General features: G+C 44.1%; 1 protein-coding gene across 1 annotated transcript in view; it reads right to left on the bottom strand.

Annotated features, from left to right (window-relative positions):
• Positions 1–8,851: 8,851 nt before the first annotated feature.
• The window catches only part of snd1 (staphylococcal nuclease and tudor domain containing 1), a 390,687-nt gene continuing 379,525 nt past the window's right edge, over positions 8,852–20,013 (bottom strand). Inside the window, exons 23-24 of the mRNA XM_084049382.1 lie at positions 13,451–13,495; positions 8,852–9,938 (exon numbers count right to left, since the gene is read on the bottom strand). Coding sequence (XP_083905508.1) covers positions 9,873–9,938; positions 13,451–13,495 — 111 coding nt within the window. The 3' untranslated portion in view covers positions 8,852–9,872. The remainder of the gene's footprint in view (positions 9,939–13,450; positions 13,496–20,013) is intronic.

Raw genomic sequence — 20,013 nt, 5'->3', positions numbered from 1 at the left:
TTGTCGCATTTCTAAGCCAATAATTTGATTACCGGTGGAAAGATGCTAACGTATCCAATAGGAGACTCCTACCACAGAGAGACCGCCGGTCATCAAATTATTGTTTTAGGAATGCGACAAAAAGAGAAAAAAAAATGCTTCATGGGATGTGTAATTGATAGAAAATAAGTACATTTTTTGGGTGAACTACTCCTTTAAGTAAAATAGGTGAGTATACTTTTTCCCACCACCGTTCGTCTCACGGCAAACCAGCGTGCCACCGACCTCGGCACCCCGTTTGAGCCCGCGGTGACAACGTTGGATCTGCCCCGGCGGCCACTCTGTCTCTGTCACCGTCACTTCCACCAAACCACTGTAATCTGGGGTGGGAATTAGTAGTAGAGTAAAGTGTGCTTCATTTGGTCAAATAAACTGGGCCGCTAAGCCTTTGTGGATCCATGCAGAAATAATCTATCCATCATCCCCTCCAGTGTACCATCAAATGCTCTTGTCTGTCTGGTCATTACATAACCAGAGCCCAACCCACGACGGTATTACTGGGTCCAATGCCCATCCTGATTTGGGAGAGTCCTAGCCCCCCCAGTGGTTCTCAAAGTGGGGTCTGGGGATCCCCAGGGGTTCTTGAGGGGGGTTCCAGGGGGCAAGGTTGCCAGATCTGCTTATTATAACTTAAGAAAATAGCAGATCTACAAGCTCACAACGCGTCGCGTAGCTGATGTATATGTTACAGTGCTAACGTGGCCCACAGTCGCTTCTTTTGGGCTGGTTTTCCTAGACCTGGTTGCTTGTTTCTCTCACAGGATCTGGCAACACTGCCCGGGGGGTCCCCTGCAAAATGTGTTAATACAGGCATCATTTTAACCCCTTTATCTATATTTTTTTTAAGTTGGCTATTCAAAAACAGCAGATGTACAAGCTCACAGCCTGCTGTTTTTGAATATTTTTTGAAAAATATCGGAAAAGTTTGGAAAATGTTGAATCATTTTTCAGTAACAGGGCTCTCCCCTGGCAGAACTCTTTAGTAAACATAAATTAAATGTTCAGATCGGGATACCAATTTCATCCAATCAGGAGAGATAAGTCATAGGATACAGGATAAACAAGTGAAATCGGGAAGTGATGAAACAAAAACATTGGCAAGACAATGGAACTTTTCTTTTTTTTTTGTAAATTAACGCCCTACTTGACAATACTACAGCGTCACACAAAAGCATCAAAAGTAGCAGATCCGCAAGCTCGAAACGCGGCTCGAAACGCGGCGCGAAACGCGCCTCGAAACGCGGCGCGACACGTTTTTAACTTGTAGATCTGCTACTTTGATATTTTTTCATTTGAATCCTGAAAAGTAACCGTTTTGGATTTCCAGACAAAAATAAGTTACAGGGCCCGACTTCTGAAATTGTATTATGATCTAATCATATCATTTACAATACGTTTACAGGCTATGACTTCAATATCAAAATGCAATTTCATTATCGTTCTCATCATGACAGATGAAACAATAGCCAAGACGAAAAACATCTAATTTCTTTGCTGCTCGGTTGCCTCATCACACACACACACACACACACACACACACACACACACACACACATCAATTCTAGTTACCCTTACGCTCACCGAGGTCACGGGCCTCGTGTTTATTCTCGTGCATACCCGCACAAAATGCTAATTCATGCAAATGAGGAGTGGACCCGTGGGCGCCGTGTGTGCACTCCGTCGGAGAATTTGACCTTTTTGTGAGGACACAGCGCCGGGCGCACCAGGACCCCCTGCCGTTGTCTGCAGACCATCGTAGATGTGGATTTGCCGCTCAAGAATGCGTGCAATGTTGAATGTATGATCACATGAGAAGTAATTCTTCTGTTGGTATAATGCCACGTTTGGCCCTCTATTCCCAGTGTGAATTAGAGCTCTTTATGGGTTCCCCCGATTCAGAAAAAAACCCGACGGGACCGAGACAGGTACTTATCCGTGTTTTACCATAATTCCTCGGACCTGGGTCGGTTCCGGTTCTATTATCTCGGACCCCAAATCTGTTTATCAGTGCTACGATTGTTACGCTCGACCTGTGCTGCGTAGCCAAATGTGCCGGGGACCCCAAAGGCAAGACACTGAGACAGGAATAGGGGCAAAAGGAATTTTATTAAATAATTAGAAAAAGTGCTCCTCGGAGCACAGGTCTCCGCCAGGTCAGTTAGGTTGTTGAGGCCAGAAATGTTCGGTATTGGCCAATCAGGATGGAATAGGAAAAATAGGACGGAACCAACTTGATCACTTGACTACAGAGATAATGTGTACCGATTTGCATGATGTTTGGACAAAAGTTGTAGGAGTAATATAAAAAAGAAAAGTGTTGCAAAAATCGGCCTCCTGGTGGCGCTATAATAGTTAAAAGGGTGACATTTGTTCCTCAACGTAGTGCGAACTTGCGTGCAAAGTTTCACCGCAATCGGACGCTGCGTTCATGATTTGCGGCATTTTGTACAAAACGGGCCACTCCTGCAAAATTTAGATGTCAATCTTAGCCAATCAGGATGGAATATGAAACATCTAACAGATTTGTCTTAATCACATGACTATAGAGATCATGTGTAACGATTTGCGTGAAATATTGATACAATCTGAAGGCTTAATATCCAAAAATGTGTTTTACATAAGTCGGCCTCCTGGTGGCGCTATAAAGGGCAGATGTGAAAAATGCAGGGCAAAGGTTTTTCCTTGGCTTTTAGGGAGTGCACATACAAAGTTTTACACAGATCGGTGCAGTTATAGGTAAAAACACGAATCGGGCTGTTATAGCGCCACCATGAGGCTGATTTAAAAATGTTCAAGTGGCATTTCTTCCTCGGCCTGGTGGGAATGTGCGTGCAAAATTTCACGGAAATTGCATGCTGTGTTCATGATTTGAGGCATTTTGTTCAAAACTGAGTACTCCTGCAAACTTTGGAAGCCAATTTTAGCCAATCAGGATGGAATATGAAAAATCTGAAAGACCTGTTTTGTTTAATGACTATAGAGATACTGTGTATCGATTTGCAGGATTTTTGGACAAAATATGTAGGAGTACTGTCCAAAAATGTGTTTTGCACAAATCGGCCTCCTGGTGGCGCTATGACAGGCCCATGTGAAAAATTTGGGGCAGAGGTTCTGCTCTGGCATCCAGGGAGTGTGTGTGCACAGTTTCGCTGCGATCAAGCCAACGGTGCCAGAGATTAGCTGTTCACAGACACACACACACACGGACGGACGGACGGACGGACGGACGGACGGACGGACAGGGGGTAAAACATACTCTCTCGCCATGCCTTTCGGCCTGGCGGAGACAATAACGTTACGGTGGGAGGAAAAGTCCTGGGGAGGTGAGAGGGTTTTTGGAATCCAGGAGTAAGGAAGTGGCCAGAGCGCTGGTGGAGAGGGCTGAGGAGCGTGGATGGAGCTGGGAGACACTGGGTTTTAGGTGGAGGGAGCCTGGAACAATAAGAGAACAAAGTTAGCATCAAACAAAAGAAGTAGCTTTAGAGATTCACTCAGGAACACTAGTAAACTAACAGCCGGCAACACCTAACCACAGTTGTTCAAGCATCGGGCGTCGGTTCTCAGCAGCTTATATTGGCCAGCTCCTGATGATGGTGATGTGGAGCAGCCGGGCTGATTAGGACCAGCCACACCTGAGCTGGCTGCTGGCTCAGGGAGACGCCCGGCCCTTGCCCTTATATGGCGTGCAGGGGAGAGGGACCAGGGACGTGTGGCACAACAACGTTGATAATAACACTGACTGAGATCAGATTCCTGCAGAACTCATGCGCATGCTGTTAGTTCAGGGAGAGCGGAGAGCACACAGACTCATCAAAATATACCTCCATGGAATCAAAATGCGCACGCGGCACGTGTGCGATCATGGATTCCTTATTCATCGAGGTGAAAACAAGCAATTTTAATGTCATATTGTCTCTTAATGTAGGCTGCTACATAGCTGCTATAGGTTTCATTACGGAGTATGACTAACATCTAGCCTGTTAGAACGGCATTTTAGGGTATGTCGGGTCCTTAAAATGATAGGTCGGGTCTGTAATATCTCGGGAACAAATGGAATCTCGGTCCGTCTATTAAAAAAGAATGTCGGGTCCACTCGGAATCTCTGAACCAATTTCACGGGTCCGTCCGGGTCCGGCTCCGTCATTTGAGAAAAATCTCGGAACCGGTCGAGTCTCGGAACAAAATTCTCGGGTCCATTAGGGTTCGGGGTACTTTTACCCCACTATAATTATTTGAAAACGTTAGTTACTAGTTACTTTGAAGATTTTGATTATTATTACAAAACATACATTAACTACTTCAGGCCTATATATACTTCAGCTATTTGAAAAAAGGTGATCTACAAGCTCAAGACGCGTCGCTTGTGAGCTTGTAGAGCGACTTTTTTCAAAAGATTGTATATAAAAACAAGGGTTCCAACCTATCTATCAAGAACAGCATCTACTTGTAACTCTGAAAGTGCACAATAAATCCATTTGACTAATTTGTACACTTTGAGAGTTAAATGAACTGAAACACTGAGGTTTTTAATGTTTCAAGGTTTCATAACAGCTACACTGAGCCCCGGCCACGTTTAGGGCAGCAGAAAGAAAGAAAGAATAAAGCTAACAGATACAGTAATAACATTCAGAAGTGTCTTTGTTACTGGAGGCAGTAAAGTCCAAGGGTTTGGAAACTGGAGCGCAGAGTCCCGAGCGAGCAGCAGTTTTATTGACAGTAAGGTCTGTTAGCACTGGTGTACGCGCACACACACATACACGCGCACACTCACACAAATCATGTTCCAGAGTGCTGCAGCGCACAATTGTATTATTCCACAAACCTGTTTATTTTGGGTCGGTGAATTATTGAGTTGGCTTTCATTTTCTCCTCCCAACACCTCAGTGGAGAAACACGCTTTAGGCTTATAAAAAAAAACTATTTTTCCTTTTTGGTTATAATATTTTTTTTCAATTACTTTTTCTCAGTTTTGTTGGCTTCAAAATGTATAAACGGTGTAAAAATGTAACCAACAGGAGGTTATTGGGGAATGAGCTGGTGATATGTGTTTCTGTCTTAAAGGAGTAGTTCACCCAAAAAAAGTCTTATTTTCTATCAATTACACACCCCATGAAGCCTTGAATTCATGGAGATTTTAGTTTTTTGTCAACATATCGTTGCTGTCGCTAACTTTTTGTGTTTTTTAACAAATGAATGCCCTACTTGATCATACAACAGCTTGTAGATCTGCTACTTTGAATCCTGAAAAGTAACAGTACAAACATTTTGTACTTAAGTAAAAGTATCAATACTGCAATGTAGAAATACTCCATTACAAGTAAAAGTCCGGAATTCAAAATAGACTTGAGTAAAAGTACAAAAGTATTGGCATAAAAATGTACTTAAAGTACCAGAAGTAGAAGTACTTGTTATGCAGAATGTCCCATTTCACAAGTTAAAAAACAATATATCTTTTGAAAATAGCAGATCTACAAGCTCACAATGCGTCGCATCGCGGCGCATTGTGAGCTTGTATTTTATTTTCAAATGGCCAAAATATATATAGTTTTCAAATTATTTTAGTGGTATAAAAGTACAATGTTTGGCTCTGAGATGTGGTGGAGTAGAAGTAAAAGTGCTGAAAATTGGAAAAGTAAAAATACCTCAAAACTGTACTTAAGTACAGTCCACTGGTTGTCGCCCACAGCACCTCTGAGCAAACAGTTTGCTGACTGCATCAACCTCTCTGATGCGTCTGGACTGAAACGTTTCAACTGTGAATCCTCCAAGAAGAGATAGAAAGAGAGAGAGAGAAAGACTTGAGAAACAAGTCTTGAGGCTGTTTTATTCTTGGAAGACAAGTGTCTGTCGAGCAAAACGATGGATTCTCAACTGAAATAAGCGCAGTAGTAGAAAGAAACTAAGTACATGTACTCAAGTACTGTACTTAAGTAAAATGTTTAGGTATTTGTACTTAGATATTTCCAATTTCCAATACTTTTACTTCTACTCCACTACATCTCAGAGGCAAATATTGTACTTTTACTCCTCTGAGTAAAAGCACCATTTTTACTCAGCTCGCAATGCGTCGCATTGCGAGCTTGTCGATCAGCTATTTTAAAAAGATACGTATACATTAATTTGAAATGGGACATTTTGCATAATGAGTTCTTTTACTGTTGGCACTTAAAGTACATTTTGATGCCCATACTTTTACTCAAGTACATTTTGAATTCGACTTTTCAGTTGGACATCCGTCATTTTTGTTGCATGATGCCTCTGTGCTACAAAGTATAACATGGTATCAATTTGTCGCACAGACTGTGGGCTTTAAAGAAGAAAACACTTCTCTCGTCTCCGCTTGTCCGTTCCACTTTCATCAGGATATCCAATCGTAAACTCATCGGCTAATAGGAGGAGGAGAACAATGAGGTGAAGACAACATAGTGTTTATTCGGTGTGTGTGTGTGTGTGTGTGTGTGTGTGTGTGTGTGCGCGCGCGCGCGCGAGAGAGGAGAGAGAGAAACTGGGGTAGAAAGACAGAAAAGTTGCAAACAAGACGATTTAAGGTCAACGTTCATGAAGGACAAAGTCATCTTCTTCAGTTCCTCAATCAATTGGTCTTATAATTGAACTTAGAGCTTGGTGTCACACCTCAGCCTCCGGGTAATTGACCTCAAACGCTGGTGATTAATGACCAGGGTCATTCTAGGATTTGGCTGCTTCCAACAATGATGCCTGGAGTTCAATTCGGTTAATTTGAAAATCGGATGTTTTTCTTTTAGCTCACGCTATAGCGGTATAGGGCTCTCAGGGCGGATATTGGCTTGGCCGTCCGTCCGTCCCAAACAAGATGCACAACTACTAGCTGGGATTGTTTGGAATTTGCTGTCAACCTTCACATTCCCTGGAGGACGTACCCTACTCTAATGGTTCTCAAAGTGCAGTCTGAGGACCCCCGGGGGTCCTTGAGGGAGTTCCAGGGGGTCCCCAGCTAAATGATGCATAGTTAGGTACCAAATTGGGTCTGTAACTCTGAGAGTTACATTAACATTGATTTTACAATATAAATTGCCATTAAATGGGGGTCCGTAGCCTAATGCATGGCAAACTGGGGGGTCCTTGAAATTAAAACAGTTGAGAATCACTGCTAGAGTCGTAAAAATCTTCTCTTATCGGGGTCCCTGGCATATATTTTCAAACGGGGTCTGTGGGCTAATAAGTGTCAATTTGGGGGTACTTGACTTGGAAAAGTTTGAGAACCACTGCCTGCCCTACTCTATTTGATGCGATGAGAGAGTACAGTCTATAGCCAACACCAACTTGTTACTCTGCAGTGTTGTTAGCTCCGCTGTCGCGCCGCAGTGAATCTACCTAGCTGCTGCGCCTCTTTCCTTTCCTGGCTGTACCCTGGGTTGGCTCCTACGCGTGATAGTGAAATGCAGCGAGATTCTACCAAGATTCTGCCAAGACCCGGAAAAGACGAGCTGTCATTGGCCAGAGTCAGGGTTGCCAGATCTGCTTATTATAATAGCTGATGTATATGTTCAAGTGCTCATGTGGCCCATAGTCGCTTCTTTTGGGCTGGTTTTCCTAGAGCTGGTTGCTTGTTTCTCTCACAGAATCTGGCAACACTGGCCACAGTAGTCACTTTGCGTGGCAGTTGGGGCAAACGTTCACCCCAAAACATGATTCACGATTCTGTGCCTATCGGTACATAAGTCGGATGGCGCCTAGTCGGCTCAAGCGAACTTCGCAACGTTCGGCATGGCAACTGACTCGCTTTAGCTCGCTCGGTGGTGCCTCTCGTGGCTTAAGTTTGCTTGAGACGGCACGGGGTCCAAAACTATACTTTATCGGCAAAAATAAATAAATGTTGTCGGAAAAAAAAGAGTGCCGGCAGTGGGATTTGATCACGAGGGGTTGGGGTCGGGATATCAATGTTCAGCAAGGCACGCCACCAGACCAGTTAAAAAAAAAAAGGTTTTGGGCTGAATTAGAATGTGACAACGTCGCCCCCTTGTTTTCTCGTTTTTGGAATCAGCCATTCGCAAGGCTGGCAGGGCGGGACTTGGTAGAATCTTGCTGTAGAAAAATATAATATTTTTAAAAATATCACTCTCTGCCCTTGGCTGTGACCAAACAAGGTCCCCGTAGAGGTCCAGGTTTCTGATGTGGTCCACCCATGTGATACCTAGTGCCATTAGCAGCATTCTTGTGCAGACTCCATCCCAGGGCCCTTTCCTGTGGTGCTGTGAGGGTCCATGTCTCAGCAGTACTGACTCCACCGTAGCTACGAACAGCCACCTCTTGAGGTCTTCTCCCACAGATTTCCACTCTCCTCATCCCGCGCAGGGGGCCAGGCATGTGCCCTCCAGACTTTCAGATCCCGTTCTGTTGAAGCAGTCCTAGATATTTGAAGTTCTTGACAACCTCGAGCCAGTGGCGCCGGCGCCTGTTTAATTAAATTACACTGTGTCCCCCCACTATTCAGTCCGGCCACCAAAAAAAAAATGGGAAAAAAAACAAAAAATCAGTCCAGTCCCCCGCACATCGCGACCATCGCGAGCGTGAGGTGGGGGGACCCCTTATTTTTAACTCTATGGGGGACCCAGGCTGGGTGGGTCTCAGAGACCACCAGCAATGGGGATCTGTGGCTACTAATGATTAATACTATCATTAGTAGCCACAATTAATAATACTAATAATAATACTATTAATATTAGACGTTCTTGAAATGTACGGTAATAAGGGTTGAGAGGCGCTGCTCTGAATGTTTAGCTTTGGCACACGGGAATGAAGTATCTAATTAAAAACGGCAACATACTTCTAATTTGCTTATTTTAATTCAGATTTAATACAATGACAAGGTCCATTATAAGGAAACAAATTCAAACAACCGTTTTTCTGCTGTGGCATACAGAGACAGAGAGAGACTGCCAAGAACGAGATCAGAACCATTAGAATGTAAACATTACAGAAAGAAGAGAGAGATGAGTAAATGCCGCAATATCAAGGCGCCCATGATTTTCTGTCCGTTAAAAGAGTGATACACTGGTAGAGAATAAAACGACAAAACACTCCCTACATAAACATCAGCAAATGCCATTATTATCACACAGATATACATCCAAGACAAAAATAAATGCATCCGTTTTTTTGTTTTGTTGTTTTCCTCGCCTTCGCCTCTGTGTGTGGCTCCACCGATTTCCCGGTTTAAAATAAACTCCATTTACACGTTTTTCAACATATCCTCACATTTACATGTCATGTCATTCATTAGGGAAGCGTTTGTTGTTAGCAGGAAGAAAAAAAAAACACCCATCCCCCTCAAGAAAAAAAAAGAAAAAGGAAAAATCCCTTGTTGTACAAAGGCTAGCAGGGATTGGCTGAGGGGTATCAGATAGCAAAGAGCATAATTGGTTGATAGATCTATCAGTCAGACGGCTGGTCCAATGATTAGATAACATGGCAATTAACACAGATTGGCAATAGTGCAGATTTCATGATTAGAACTGGCAGTGGCCTGTAAGAGAATAAAACACCATGATTTGGGGACAAGTCACTGTTCTTTAGAAAGCATGGTTAGCATGCTCTAGTTGTCGGTAAGGGTGGGGGGGGGGGGGTATATGAACACGGGAGGAAGGGTCCAAAGGAGGGGGGGCTGAAATGTCGAATGAAAAGATAAAAGAGTGTCTGTCAATGCTTGTCGTCTTAGCCGAGCGTTCGGTCATTCTTCTGCTCCGTCTCTCGTGTTTCCGCGTTGGTCTTTGGAATGGCGTCGGTCGGGTGGGTGGGTGGGGGGGAGGGCGGTCGCGGGAGGCTAGGCCCCCCCCCCGGCCCCACTCTTTTTTTTAGCGGCTGTAGCCAAACTCATCGGCATCGTCGGCGCGGAAGTCCCCGTAGCGCCAGATGTTCAGCTGAGGGAACAAAACAAAAGGAAAGATTTAGTAGACGAAAAGAGTCCAACATGTCTTTCTCTACAAGATTATAATCTGTTGCGTGACGTGGCGCGTCAGACTTAACCCTAACTCATGTGGCTGGTGAAGTGAAGCCCTACGGTAATAAGAGATGTTAACCCATTAAGGCCTGAGTCCGATTCTTAAAGGGCAAGACCACTTTGGTAGAGGTTTGGGTTGTGTATTTACCTTGCCATGATGTAACTCCAAAGGTGGACAAGAAATCAAAAATAATTGCTCCATTGATTAGAAATTGATAATTCAAAATATGCTCCTCATTGACTTACATTGTACGGTAAAACAGCTCTCAAAGTCACTCTTTAAGCACGTAAACAAACCCGAACAAAGCTGATTCAGACAATATAGAACATCACCAAACCCAGTACTGTTTGTTTTTTTAATAAAAATATTAACTTCCTGCTGATTTTACTATTTGAAGATCCGGATCCGGATCCGCAAATCCAGTCCAGGTTTTCTTCTTAATAAAATAGAAAAATCGACAGGAAGTTAACATTTTTATTTAAAAAAAAAACAGTACTGGGTTTGGTGATGTTCTATATTGTCTGAATCAACTTTGTTTGTGTTCATTTATGTGCTATAAGAGTGACTTTGAGAGCTGTTTACTGTACACTGTAGGTCAATGAGGAGCATATTTTGAATGATCAATTTCTAATCAATGGAGCAATTATTTTTGATTTCTTGTCCACCTTTGGAGTTACATCATGGCAAGGTAACTACACAACCCAAACCTCTACCAAAGTGGTCTTGCCCTTTAAAAGGTTTTCAGATTTTTGAAAAAAATATAAAAAATATATTTTTTAAAAATAGCAGATTTACAAGCTCGTAGCGTGGCACTCGGTACCACACTAGGAGCTTGTAGATCTGCTATTTTTGAATAGCCAAAGAAATCTAAAGTGACACAGATGCGTTCCAGTTATATTCAATTGGTCAAACTATCGATTGAACACATGTTCACAAGCAACTTCCATAAACCCCCAATGTCTCGATGATTTGATAAAAGCAACGGTTAAAGAGATAGTTCACCCAAAAAAAAAAAAATTCTATTGATTAGTCACTCCATGGAGAGATTTTGGATATGGATTTTTTTCTTGGTTTTCGTCGCATTGGTAGGCAGCGGTTCCAGTCCTATACCGGAACGGCTGCCGGTCATCAAATTATTGGCTTTGGAATGCAACAAATAGAAAAAAAAAATCCATGAATTCAAGTCCATGGGGTGACTAATCAATAGAAAATAAGTAATTTTGCGGGTGAACTATCCCTTTAAAGACTCAATCTGTGATTCCTTAAACGGGTTTGGCTGTATACAGAACACAGCAGGAAGGCGTTTAGAACGACAACACCAAAACATCACCATTTTACAAATTGTGTAAATTGCTTATGAAACAGAGCGCTAGTGGGTGAGATCTTTCTTTTGCTGTAATCCCCGGAAGTGAGAAGACAAAGTGAAGCAAAGAGCCGTGTGACGCATGAACACATTCCAACGATGCCTTTAAATGGGACTTGAATAACCTCTACAGCACATTACGTGTTCAATGGTCAAGAGACAGAGAGAGAGAAAGAGCGATAATAAAGCACCATCATCACTATTTAATGAGCGGCTTTATGTTTAGACTCAGATAGCCCCCCCCCCCCAAGACCCCCCCCTCCCCCCATTCCATTAGACCCTCATTCTGGGGGACACTGCCTCATAAAGCAGGACACGCATTCTCCACTGACTGCGTGTTGCAAAGGGATTGTGTGTGTGTGTGTGTGTGTGTGTGTGTGTGTGTGTGTGTGTGTGTGTGTGTGTGTGTGTGCTTGTATTACTATACCTGCGAGGACCAATTTGTATACCAAGTATAGTAGAATTGAACAAATAAGACATTGTGACAACCATTTTCCTGCTCCTCACAGACTGGTGACTGATTTATACCTGGTTGCCTTTTCAGCTTTAGGGTTAAGGTTAACCCATTACGACCTGAGGCCGATTCTACAAATGCCTTCTAAACCAGTAGTTCTCACACTTTCAAGACCCCCCCCCCCAAAAAAAAAAAGAAATAGCAGATGTACAAGCTCACAGCGTGTCACTTCGTGCCACGTAATTTTTGAATAGCCAATGCTTCCCCGGTTTAAAAAAAAAAAAGGTTAAACTTTTTTTATGCTGTTCATAAAATCACTGTTTTAAAATGAGATGTCCACAGAAGTATAGCAATACAAAACAGTGTGTGTGTGTGTGTGTGTGTGTGTGGTTTGGAGGAGTGTTGTTCAGTGTGGAACTGGCTCTGTTTAAGTGTGATTGCAATACGATACAATACATGTAATGTGGAACCGGTGTGTGTTTGTCTGTGTGTGTGTGTGTGTGTGTGTGTGTGTGTGTGTGTGTGTGTGTGTGTGTGTGTGTGTATGAGAGAATGCAGGACGAGTGAGAGAGGAGAGAGCGCTTGCTTTCCCTGTGACTCTCATCAGCCTGTGCGCTCAGCTGTTAACTCTGTGATTCACAGCTAATTAGAGAGCGTGCTAATTAGCACTGCTAGATGTCGGGGATGAACGACACCGCGACGGTCCCCCCCCCCCCCCCCCTTTCTTCTCGCTTTGTCGTGTTTCTCGTCGCCTTTTCTGTGAAAACGGCGGGTGCACTTTTTCAGAAGGACTCATTAAGCACACTGATTGGCTGATTGTCTGGGCGTCCTGTGAAGCCATTGGACGTTTTTGTCAGCGGCGCGCCGAGGGGGCCCTTCGCCCGCTTCTCAAGAGTGGCTTTGTGAATAAAATCCCATGACCGAAAACGTAATATTGATGTCGTTAAGGTGTTTCTAAATCAGGTATTATGATTCTAAACCTATGCTGCTGCTGTCCCACATACAGCCAACCGGTTGAAGAAATCGCAGATTGAGGCTTTTCATGAAAAAAAGCTTTGCTTTCATGACATTTCTGAGACCATTCATGTTTATGGAAGATGCTTCTAAGCATGTATTCTGTTGCTAGTTTGAGCCCTTCTATATAATCTTAAAATAACTAATAACCCGAAACTAGACAATTTTCAACACAAGCTAACAACGCGTCTGTTTTGGCTGTGCAACGTAGGCTTCTATAGCGTTTGTTGCTTTATACGATTGTAAACCGCTTGCAGAAATGGGCGAGGGGAGGGGGGTCCCTATGTTGGGCATGTCAGTATCATGTCACAAATTGTACAAAAATAGCAGATCTACAAGCTTTGGAGTTTGTGGATCAGCTTTATGTGGTTAAAACAAATGAACTCCAATCTGAGTTATTACTGATGCTGGTCTGAACTGGACCCATGGGTCAATAACACTTTGACATCTGAGGGTTATTACTCATTGGGATATCGTGATGGTGGAAAGCAACGTGACATACTGACAGCCCCCCCCCTCTCTTCCCGTCATTTGTCCGGCAGCGCCAGCAGAGCGGCGACACAGAGGCGACGGTATAGAATATAATGACAGCTAACTCACCCTGGCACTCTTGGCAGACTCCTGGCCGTTCAGATACTCCGTCACCTGGGGGGGGGGGGGGGGGGGCAGATATTAGTACATTGTCGGGTGAAAAACGTTCATGTCCAAAACCATTACCTTTCAGGAGATGGGGGAAAAAAATTACCTGTTTACACAATGCAGTTAATATTTTATAAGTCACAAGCTCTTGTTCAATATTTATAAAAACCCACAGACACAATTGGCCACTTTAAAACATCTGATCTACTCTCAGCGCGTCGCAAATGCGACACACTGGTGTGCGGCGAGTACGATGAGTAAGACAGACAGACAGACAGACAGGCGAGGTGCACCATTAAACAGACAAGATTCTGCAGGAGCGACCATTCAGCCTCATTGATTGAATCAGCTGTGACTGATGCGCGCGCGTGTGGGTTGACGTTGGTGGCGTATCCAGGGTTGCCAGATCTGCTTATCATAATTTCCCCGCAAGATTTTACGGACGCAGTTTGAAAACATTGTGGCAGATGAGCATTATCGTCAGTGTCGGGCAGAAAATCTCCAAATGTCCATGTTTGTTGTAACTTCATCGTACAAGGGTCAAGCTAAAGTTGTGAAAACAGACGATCTACAAGCTCACACAGCAAGCTTGTAGATCGGCTATTTTCACTAGCTTAAAAAAATATATATGTATATGTTTATATATGTATATGTTTTGGACATATACAGTACAAGGTTTCCGCCTGACAGCGACGTACATAAGGAGAGCTGGTGTTGCAGCAGAGCACAGAAAACTGTCCATAACTCATAAGAACAGAGTCACACACACACACACACAGGAATGAGGACACCAGATGTGAGAAATGTGGGTGTTTAATTGCTTAGTGTACGTGTAGATTCATTTGGTAGCCACACGGAGCCAGAAAAATAACAACTGCAGCTGGATTATTGTACATTTGTGCTGTGAGCATGTGTGTGTGTACTGTGTGTCTCTGTGTGTGTGTGTGTGTGTGTGTGTGTGTGTGTGTGTGTGTGTGTGTGTGTGTGTGTGTGTGTGTGTGTGTGTGTGTGTGTCCGTGTGTGTGTTGTTTTGGTTAAACTGCAGTGGCTGCAGAAGTCATCCATCAAAGCCAATGAAAAAGGTTTGATTTGTTGTTTTGTTCCAGTGGAAGTGTTTGGTCCAGCGACAGGCCAACCACACTGTCATATCTTAACCACATGAACCCTAGCGTCCATATTCTGGCCATTGTGCACCAAACAGCAGATATACAAGCTCTCTACACTGTAACTCTGAGAGCGTACACATGTGTACGCTCTCAGAGATATGGGGGGTGCTTGACATTAAACACTTTTTAAGAAAAGAGTTTGAACCAGGGGTTAAGCTAATATTGGCCCCATAATCAGGTCAAATTGGGTTTGTTAGTTATTCCGAGTTATTCTTCACCGCTATGCAAATATCACATTAGTTTTAGTTTCCATGCGAGGCAGAACACAGGGCCGTGTGCCCCCTTCAGCGCTACTGTCACTGCGTTGGCAGGGGAAAAGTTCAGAGGAACACACAAAACTAATATTTACATGTGTTTTGGCATGTAGCATTTGGCAATGTAAACTCTGCCCGGAGGACGGGCTAGTCTACAAGTACAGTACAGTGGTGGTTCTCAACCTTTTCAGGCCGTGCACCTCCAAAAATGATTCCCCTAGTTTAAAATGTGTTTAGTTTGGTGTAATTGTTTCGTTTGGTATATAATTGTTTGGTATGTCCATCTTTAATTCTAACTAGTAGTGCAACTAGCGACACTAAAGTAATTGATTCGCATTATTCGTGCATTTTTTTTTGTGTGGAACAAAAACAATGTGACGCCAACCGGAACACACCACCGGCACACAATTGTTTATTTTTTTTCCTTTTTTCTAAACCGGATCACACGGCTCAGTTTTAGAATGAATACCAGGCTTTCCTCTGCTGTGGAAAGGCTGGTGACAAGAGGTTACATTTTGTTTCACAACGCCCACAGAGACACCAAATGTTGAAATGAGTTCCAGTGGATGGAATAAGGGAAGGTTTTGTGTCATTTTATTCATTTTGGAAGGGATGGTTTTGTGCCTTTTCTTTTTCTTTGGGGGGGGGGGGGGGGGGGGAGGGTGAATGGATGATTGGGAAGTTGTGAACATACCCAATCTACAAGCTCGAGGGTTTACACTTACTGTGTACTGTATGTTGGTTTGTTTACCGTTCAGTGAGAAAACAATGTTGCACATCGTCTGGGGATCCCCCAAAATCCTTTGGGGACCCACCTGGGGGTCCCGACCCACAGGTTGAGAACCGCGGTACAGTACCACAACACGCACACACACACACACAAAGTTAACATGGGGTCCCCAAGGGTGCTTTATACGTTCAAAATATAACTTCAAATGGGGGTCTGTGGCCTAAATACGCATCAATTTGGGGGTCTTCGACATGAAAATGTTTGAGAAGTACTGTCCTACAGGACAATATGTAGAGATTATAGACCACACACACACCTCTAAGTGGATCAACTCATGTGTCAATTGAAAGAGTTCCAAGTTACAAAGTATCTGCAGGTCATTTTCCCGACTTCACAGTAATTCTCTCTGTGTGTGTGTGTGTGTGTGTGTGTGTGTGTGTGTGTGTGTGTGTGTGTGTGTGTGTGTGTGTGTGTGTGTGTGTGTGAGAGAGTAAGTGACACACACACACACACCAACCGCTGCGCTCACTTGAAATACAGAGCAACAAAACAGCCAATCGTCAAGCTGCTGAGCATTAAATGCAGGGTTGAGATGTGCTCAATAGCTGCTATCCTGTTCCTGAGTGCTTCTTTCAGCGCGCTTCTATTGGCTCCTGTGGAGCAGTCGAATGCCTCATTCACAACGCCCACAAAGAAGGCACAAAATGTGGAAATGAGTGCCAGCGGATGGGAAGGGAAGGCTTTGTGTCATTTTTTTTTCTTTTTTTGGGAAGGGATGGTTTTGTGCCTTTTGTTTTTTTCTGGTGAATGGATGATGGGAGAATTGTTGCAAAAGGAGGTTATGATGAAGGAACGCAGGGCGGATGACAGAGCTGTAAAGAATTGAAGAGGTAGGAATGCTGAGCACGGATGCTCTTTTTCCAGCAATGCCCTGCACATTCACACAGGCACACAGGCACACACACACACACACACACACACACTAAAACCTGGGAACTGCCCAGCACAACAACTGTCGGCCACTGAGCAGCTTTGAAGCCGTTTGGGGGGGTTCAGTGCCTTGCTCAAGGGCACTTTAGCGGTGTTGGGGTGGGAGGTGTTCTCCTGCCAGCCCAGGGGATCAAACCGGGAACGTTTTTTTCGGTGCCAAAAACGCTCCTCTAACCTTTAGGCCACTCATTGCGCCGAACAACGCGTTGTGAAGCGTTGTGAAGCGTTGTGAAGCCCACACACATGCACACTCCGGCATGTGTGTGGGCGAGCACCAGCGCGACAGTTTCACAGGAGTTCAACTATTGCCTGTCAGATTTGCTCGCGCCCCCCCTACCTGAACACTCTGCCTTTTTAGCATGCTTCCCATGTGAATTACCATTGGCATTGTTTGGCAAGGGCTTCTGTTGTGTGTGACATCAGAGAGAGAGAGAGAGAGAGAAAGATAGGGGGGGGGCGTGGAGAAGAACATGAGGGCCACAGAGAGAGGCTGTTTCACCCACGCAATATGCTGGTTACCAAAACCTGAACATGCCAATCACACACACACGCGATACATGTGTGCGCGCTTGCACTATGACTTCAGTGGCAGGTGGTGTAGCTCTGCTGTTTTGGCATTAATATGTATGTCTGCACGGCTGTGTGTGTGTGTGTGTGTGTGTGTGTGTGTGTGTGTGTGTGTGTGTGTGTGTGGGCAGCATGCTGTGCCCAGGTGGCGTCCCAGCGCTAAGCGCAGAGTGGAACGTGGTGGATATGAGACACAGCAGAGACAGCTTCCAGACAGCCATGTTGAGGGTCTGGTGCGTAGGTGATGTGCCCTTCTTATTTTAATATCGCATCCAAGAGAGAGAGAGAGCAAAGCAAGGCGACAAAAAACAAGAATCTGACTCCGGAACGCAGCGATAGAGCCGTAGAGAGTACTCCCCCCCCCCCCCCCCCCCCCCTTCCCAGCATGCTCTTGTTACCCGCACTGCCAAGATTGGATGTCGGGCTCCGTAAGGGGCCATTAGAGTCGACGGGGAACAATGACACTCGTGCTCCGCAACAAGGCCTTTGTCATTAACGGCAATGAGGATCACACACACACACACACACACACACACACACACACACACACACACACACACACACACACACACACACACACACACACACACACACACACACACACACACACACACACACACACACACACACACACACACACACACACACACACACACACACACACACACACACACACACACACAGGCAAATGCCTACAAGAATCCCAGCCAGTTGCTAACTGCCTTCTCAACCACCCGGCCTCATTCATCTGTGCTCATCTCTCTTGTCTGCCTGACACTCTCTCATCTTTCACCGTTCTTTTTCCATCTTGTTTGCTGCCTGTAAGACTAAACTAAACTAAACAAAGTCAACTACACGGTACATTCCTGTGCAGGCCCCTAGCTTGCAGGTCCATTTGGTTCCATGGTGTTTTGGCATTTGTTATTATTCAAATATGTTTACTGATTTTTTGACAATATTGCACAAATAATAGACAACAGCCTCTCTTATTTTCTATATCTTCAGCTTGGTGAGTTGGTATCGACATCTCCTGCCCCAAAACAATGCAGTCAACAGGTCAGGATCTATGACACATTTGAAAAAGGTACTGAATGCACCCGTCCAAAATTAGGTCAGTTTGGGACAAAACCAAAACAATACGGCCATAGAGTAGCTGGGTCTTGACTTCACCTAATGCAGATTGGGTCTAAACCAGGATAGAATTTTGAGCAGTTTCCTCGCAGATAGATCTACAATCTACAAATGTAAAACCTTAAACTGTAACAGCCATGTTGTTTAATACATACTGATGGTGAGTGTACCCACGTAATTGCCGACTGCCAGGTTAAATCTGGTATAGCCATCAACAATTCTTCCTCCGATAACCTCGCTAAGTGAACGAGTGATGGGGAAGTGACCCCAGTAACTAAGCACAAGTGTGAGGTATTTTTTTTCGGAATACCTGACTTTTACTTGTAAGTATTTCTACATGGCGGTATTGATACTTTTACTCAAGTGGAAAATGTGAGTACTTCTTCCACCACTGGATAATACTGACACAATGCCCCTGCCAACCGGATCCGTGTTCGGGCGCTCGTCTATCTACAGTAGGTACTCTCTGGGGACGTTAAGGAGAAGTGTGTTTTGATATAACTGCGTACCTGTATCTAAAGATGCCTGACTGTGGACTTTGTAAAGTCCTTTTTCAACTGCTCAAAAGAAATAAAAGTGTCCCTGCTTGAAAAGATCCTTAACACACCAGGATCCCTCTCCTATGCCACAAAGTGATAAGATGGGTGTGTGAGAACCATTATCTTCAAAGAACTCTGAATAACTGGATTATTCATCCAGTGGTGTTTACTTAATGGCAATGGATCACAAATTAAGGAGCGACGTGACACTGGTTTACTTGAATGTGGCTCCATAAGAGAGTAGAGACCATAGACATCAGCTTATGGATACTGGCTGCCCGGTAGTAATAGAAATTGTTGGGCAAGGCCAGACCACCGTACTCCTTTTGATTCTCGAAATAAAAGTAAATTAAACTGTCCTTACTTAAGTTCTAAGACAGTATTTTTGCATTTCTCACCTAAAATGTTATCAGAAACCTGTTGAACTGTAACTGGTGAAATAGAGAGTTTCCACTGAGAATTAAGCTTCAACATTAAAACTCTCCTACTCCTATAATTTAATTATGTAACCGCTCACGACTAACCTACTTGAACCACTTAAACAATACACACTTCAAATCCATAAAGGACAACTGTTATTTTTGTGAACTGATCATCTCTACAACAAATCTCTTTTCCAGAAATCTGCCATTTTTGGCAAATTTGTCCCCAGAAAGGGGTTCTCGGCCCAAACTCCTACGTCGCACCGCCGAACCGACCAATAGGTCACAGTGTTGAGGGCTTTGTCAGAGTACCCGTTGTACCCATCTGGAAATGTCTGGAAATGGAAATGTCTGTTTCTGTCTGTCTACCGTGTCATTGTTATGCCCATATAGGAGATATCTGATGTCATCGGTATATGCCCATATATGGGCAAATTAATTGGATCGGCTGTTCTGGACAACTATTTATCCGAATTACTCGACAGCGGGCACCGTACTCCCTCGAGTCCTCGAGACTGACATACTGTATGTCCATATATGGGCATAGCGGTCAGATCTGTGGCCCTATGTCAGTCCTTGTCCCTTTTATGCCCCTATATGGAGATCTCTGATGTCATCAGCATATGCCCATACAGTATATCCCCATCAGGAGAAGACCGATTTGTTTGTGCCTGATGCCATGATGACACATTGAGGTTAGACAACACACTCCATATTTGGGTGTA

Source organism: Gymnoscopelus microlampas (assembly GCF_963454915.1).
Source record: "Gymnoscopelus microlampas genome assembly, chromosome: 23".
Taxonomy (NCBI): Eukaryota; Metazoa; Chordata; class Actinopteri; order Myctophiformes; family Myctophidae; genus Gymnoscopelus; species Gymnoscopelus microlampas.
Note: the sequence above shows the minus strand (reverse complement) of the source record. Positions and strands in the feature narration are given on the sequence as shown.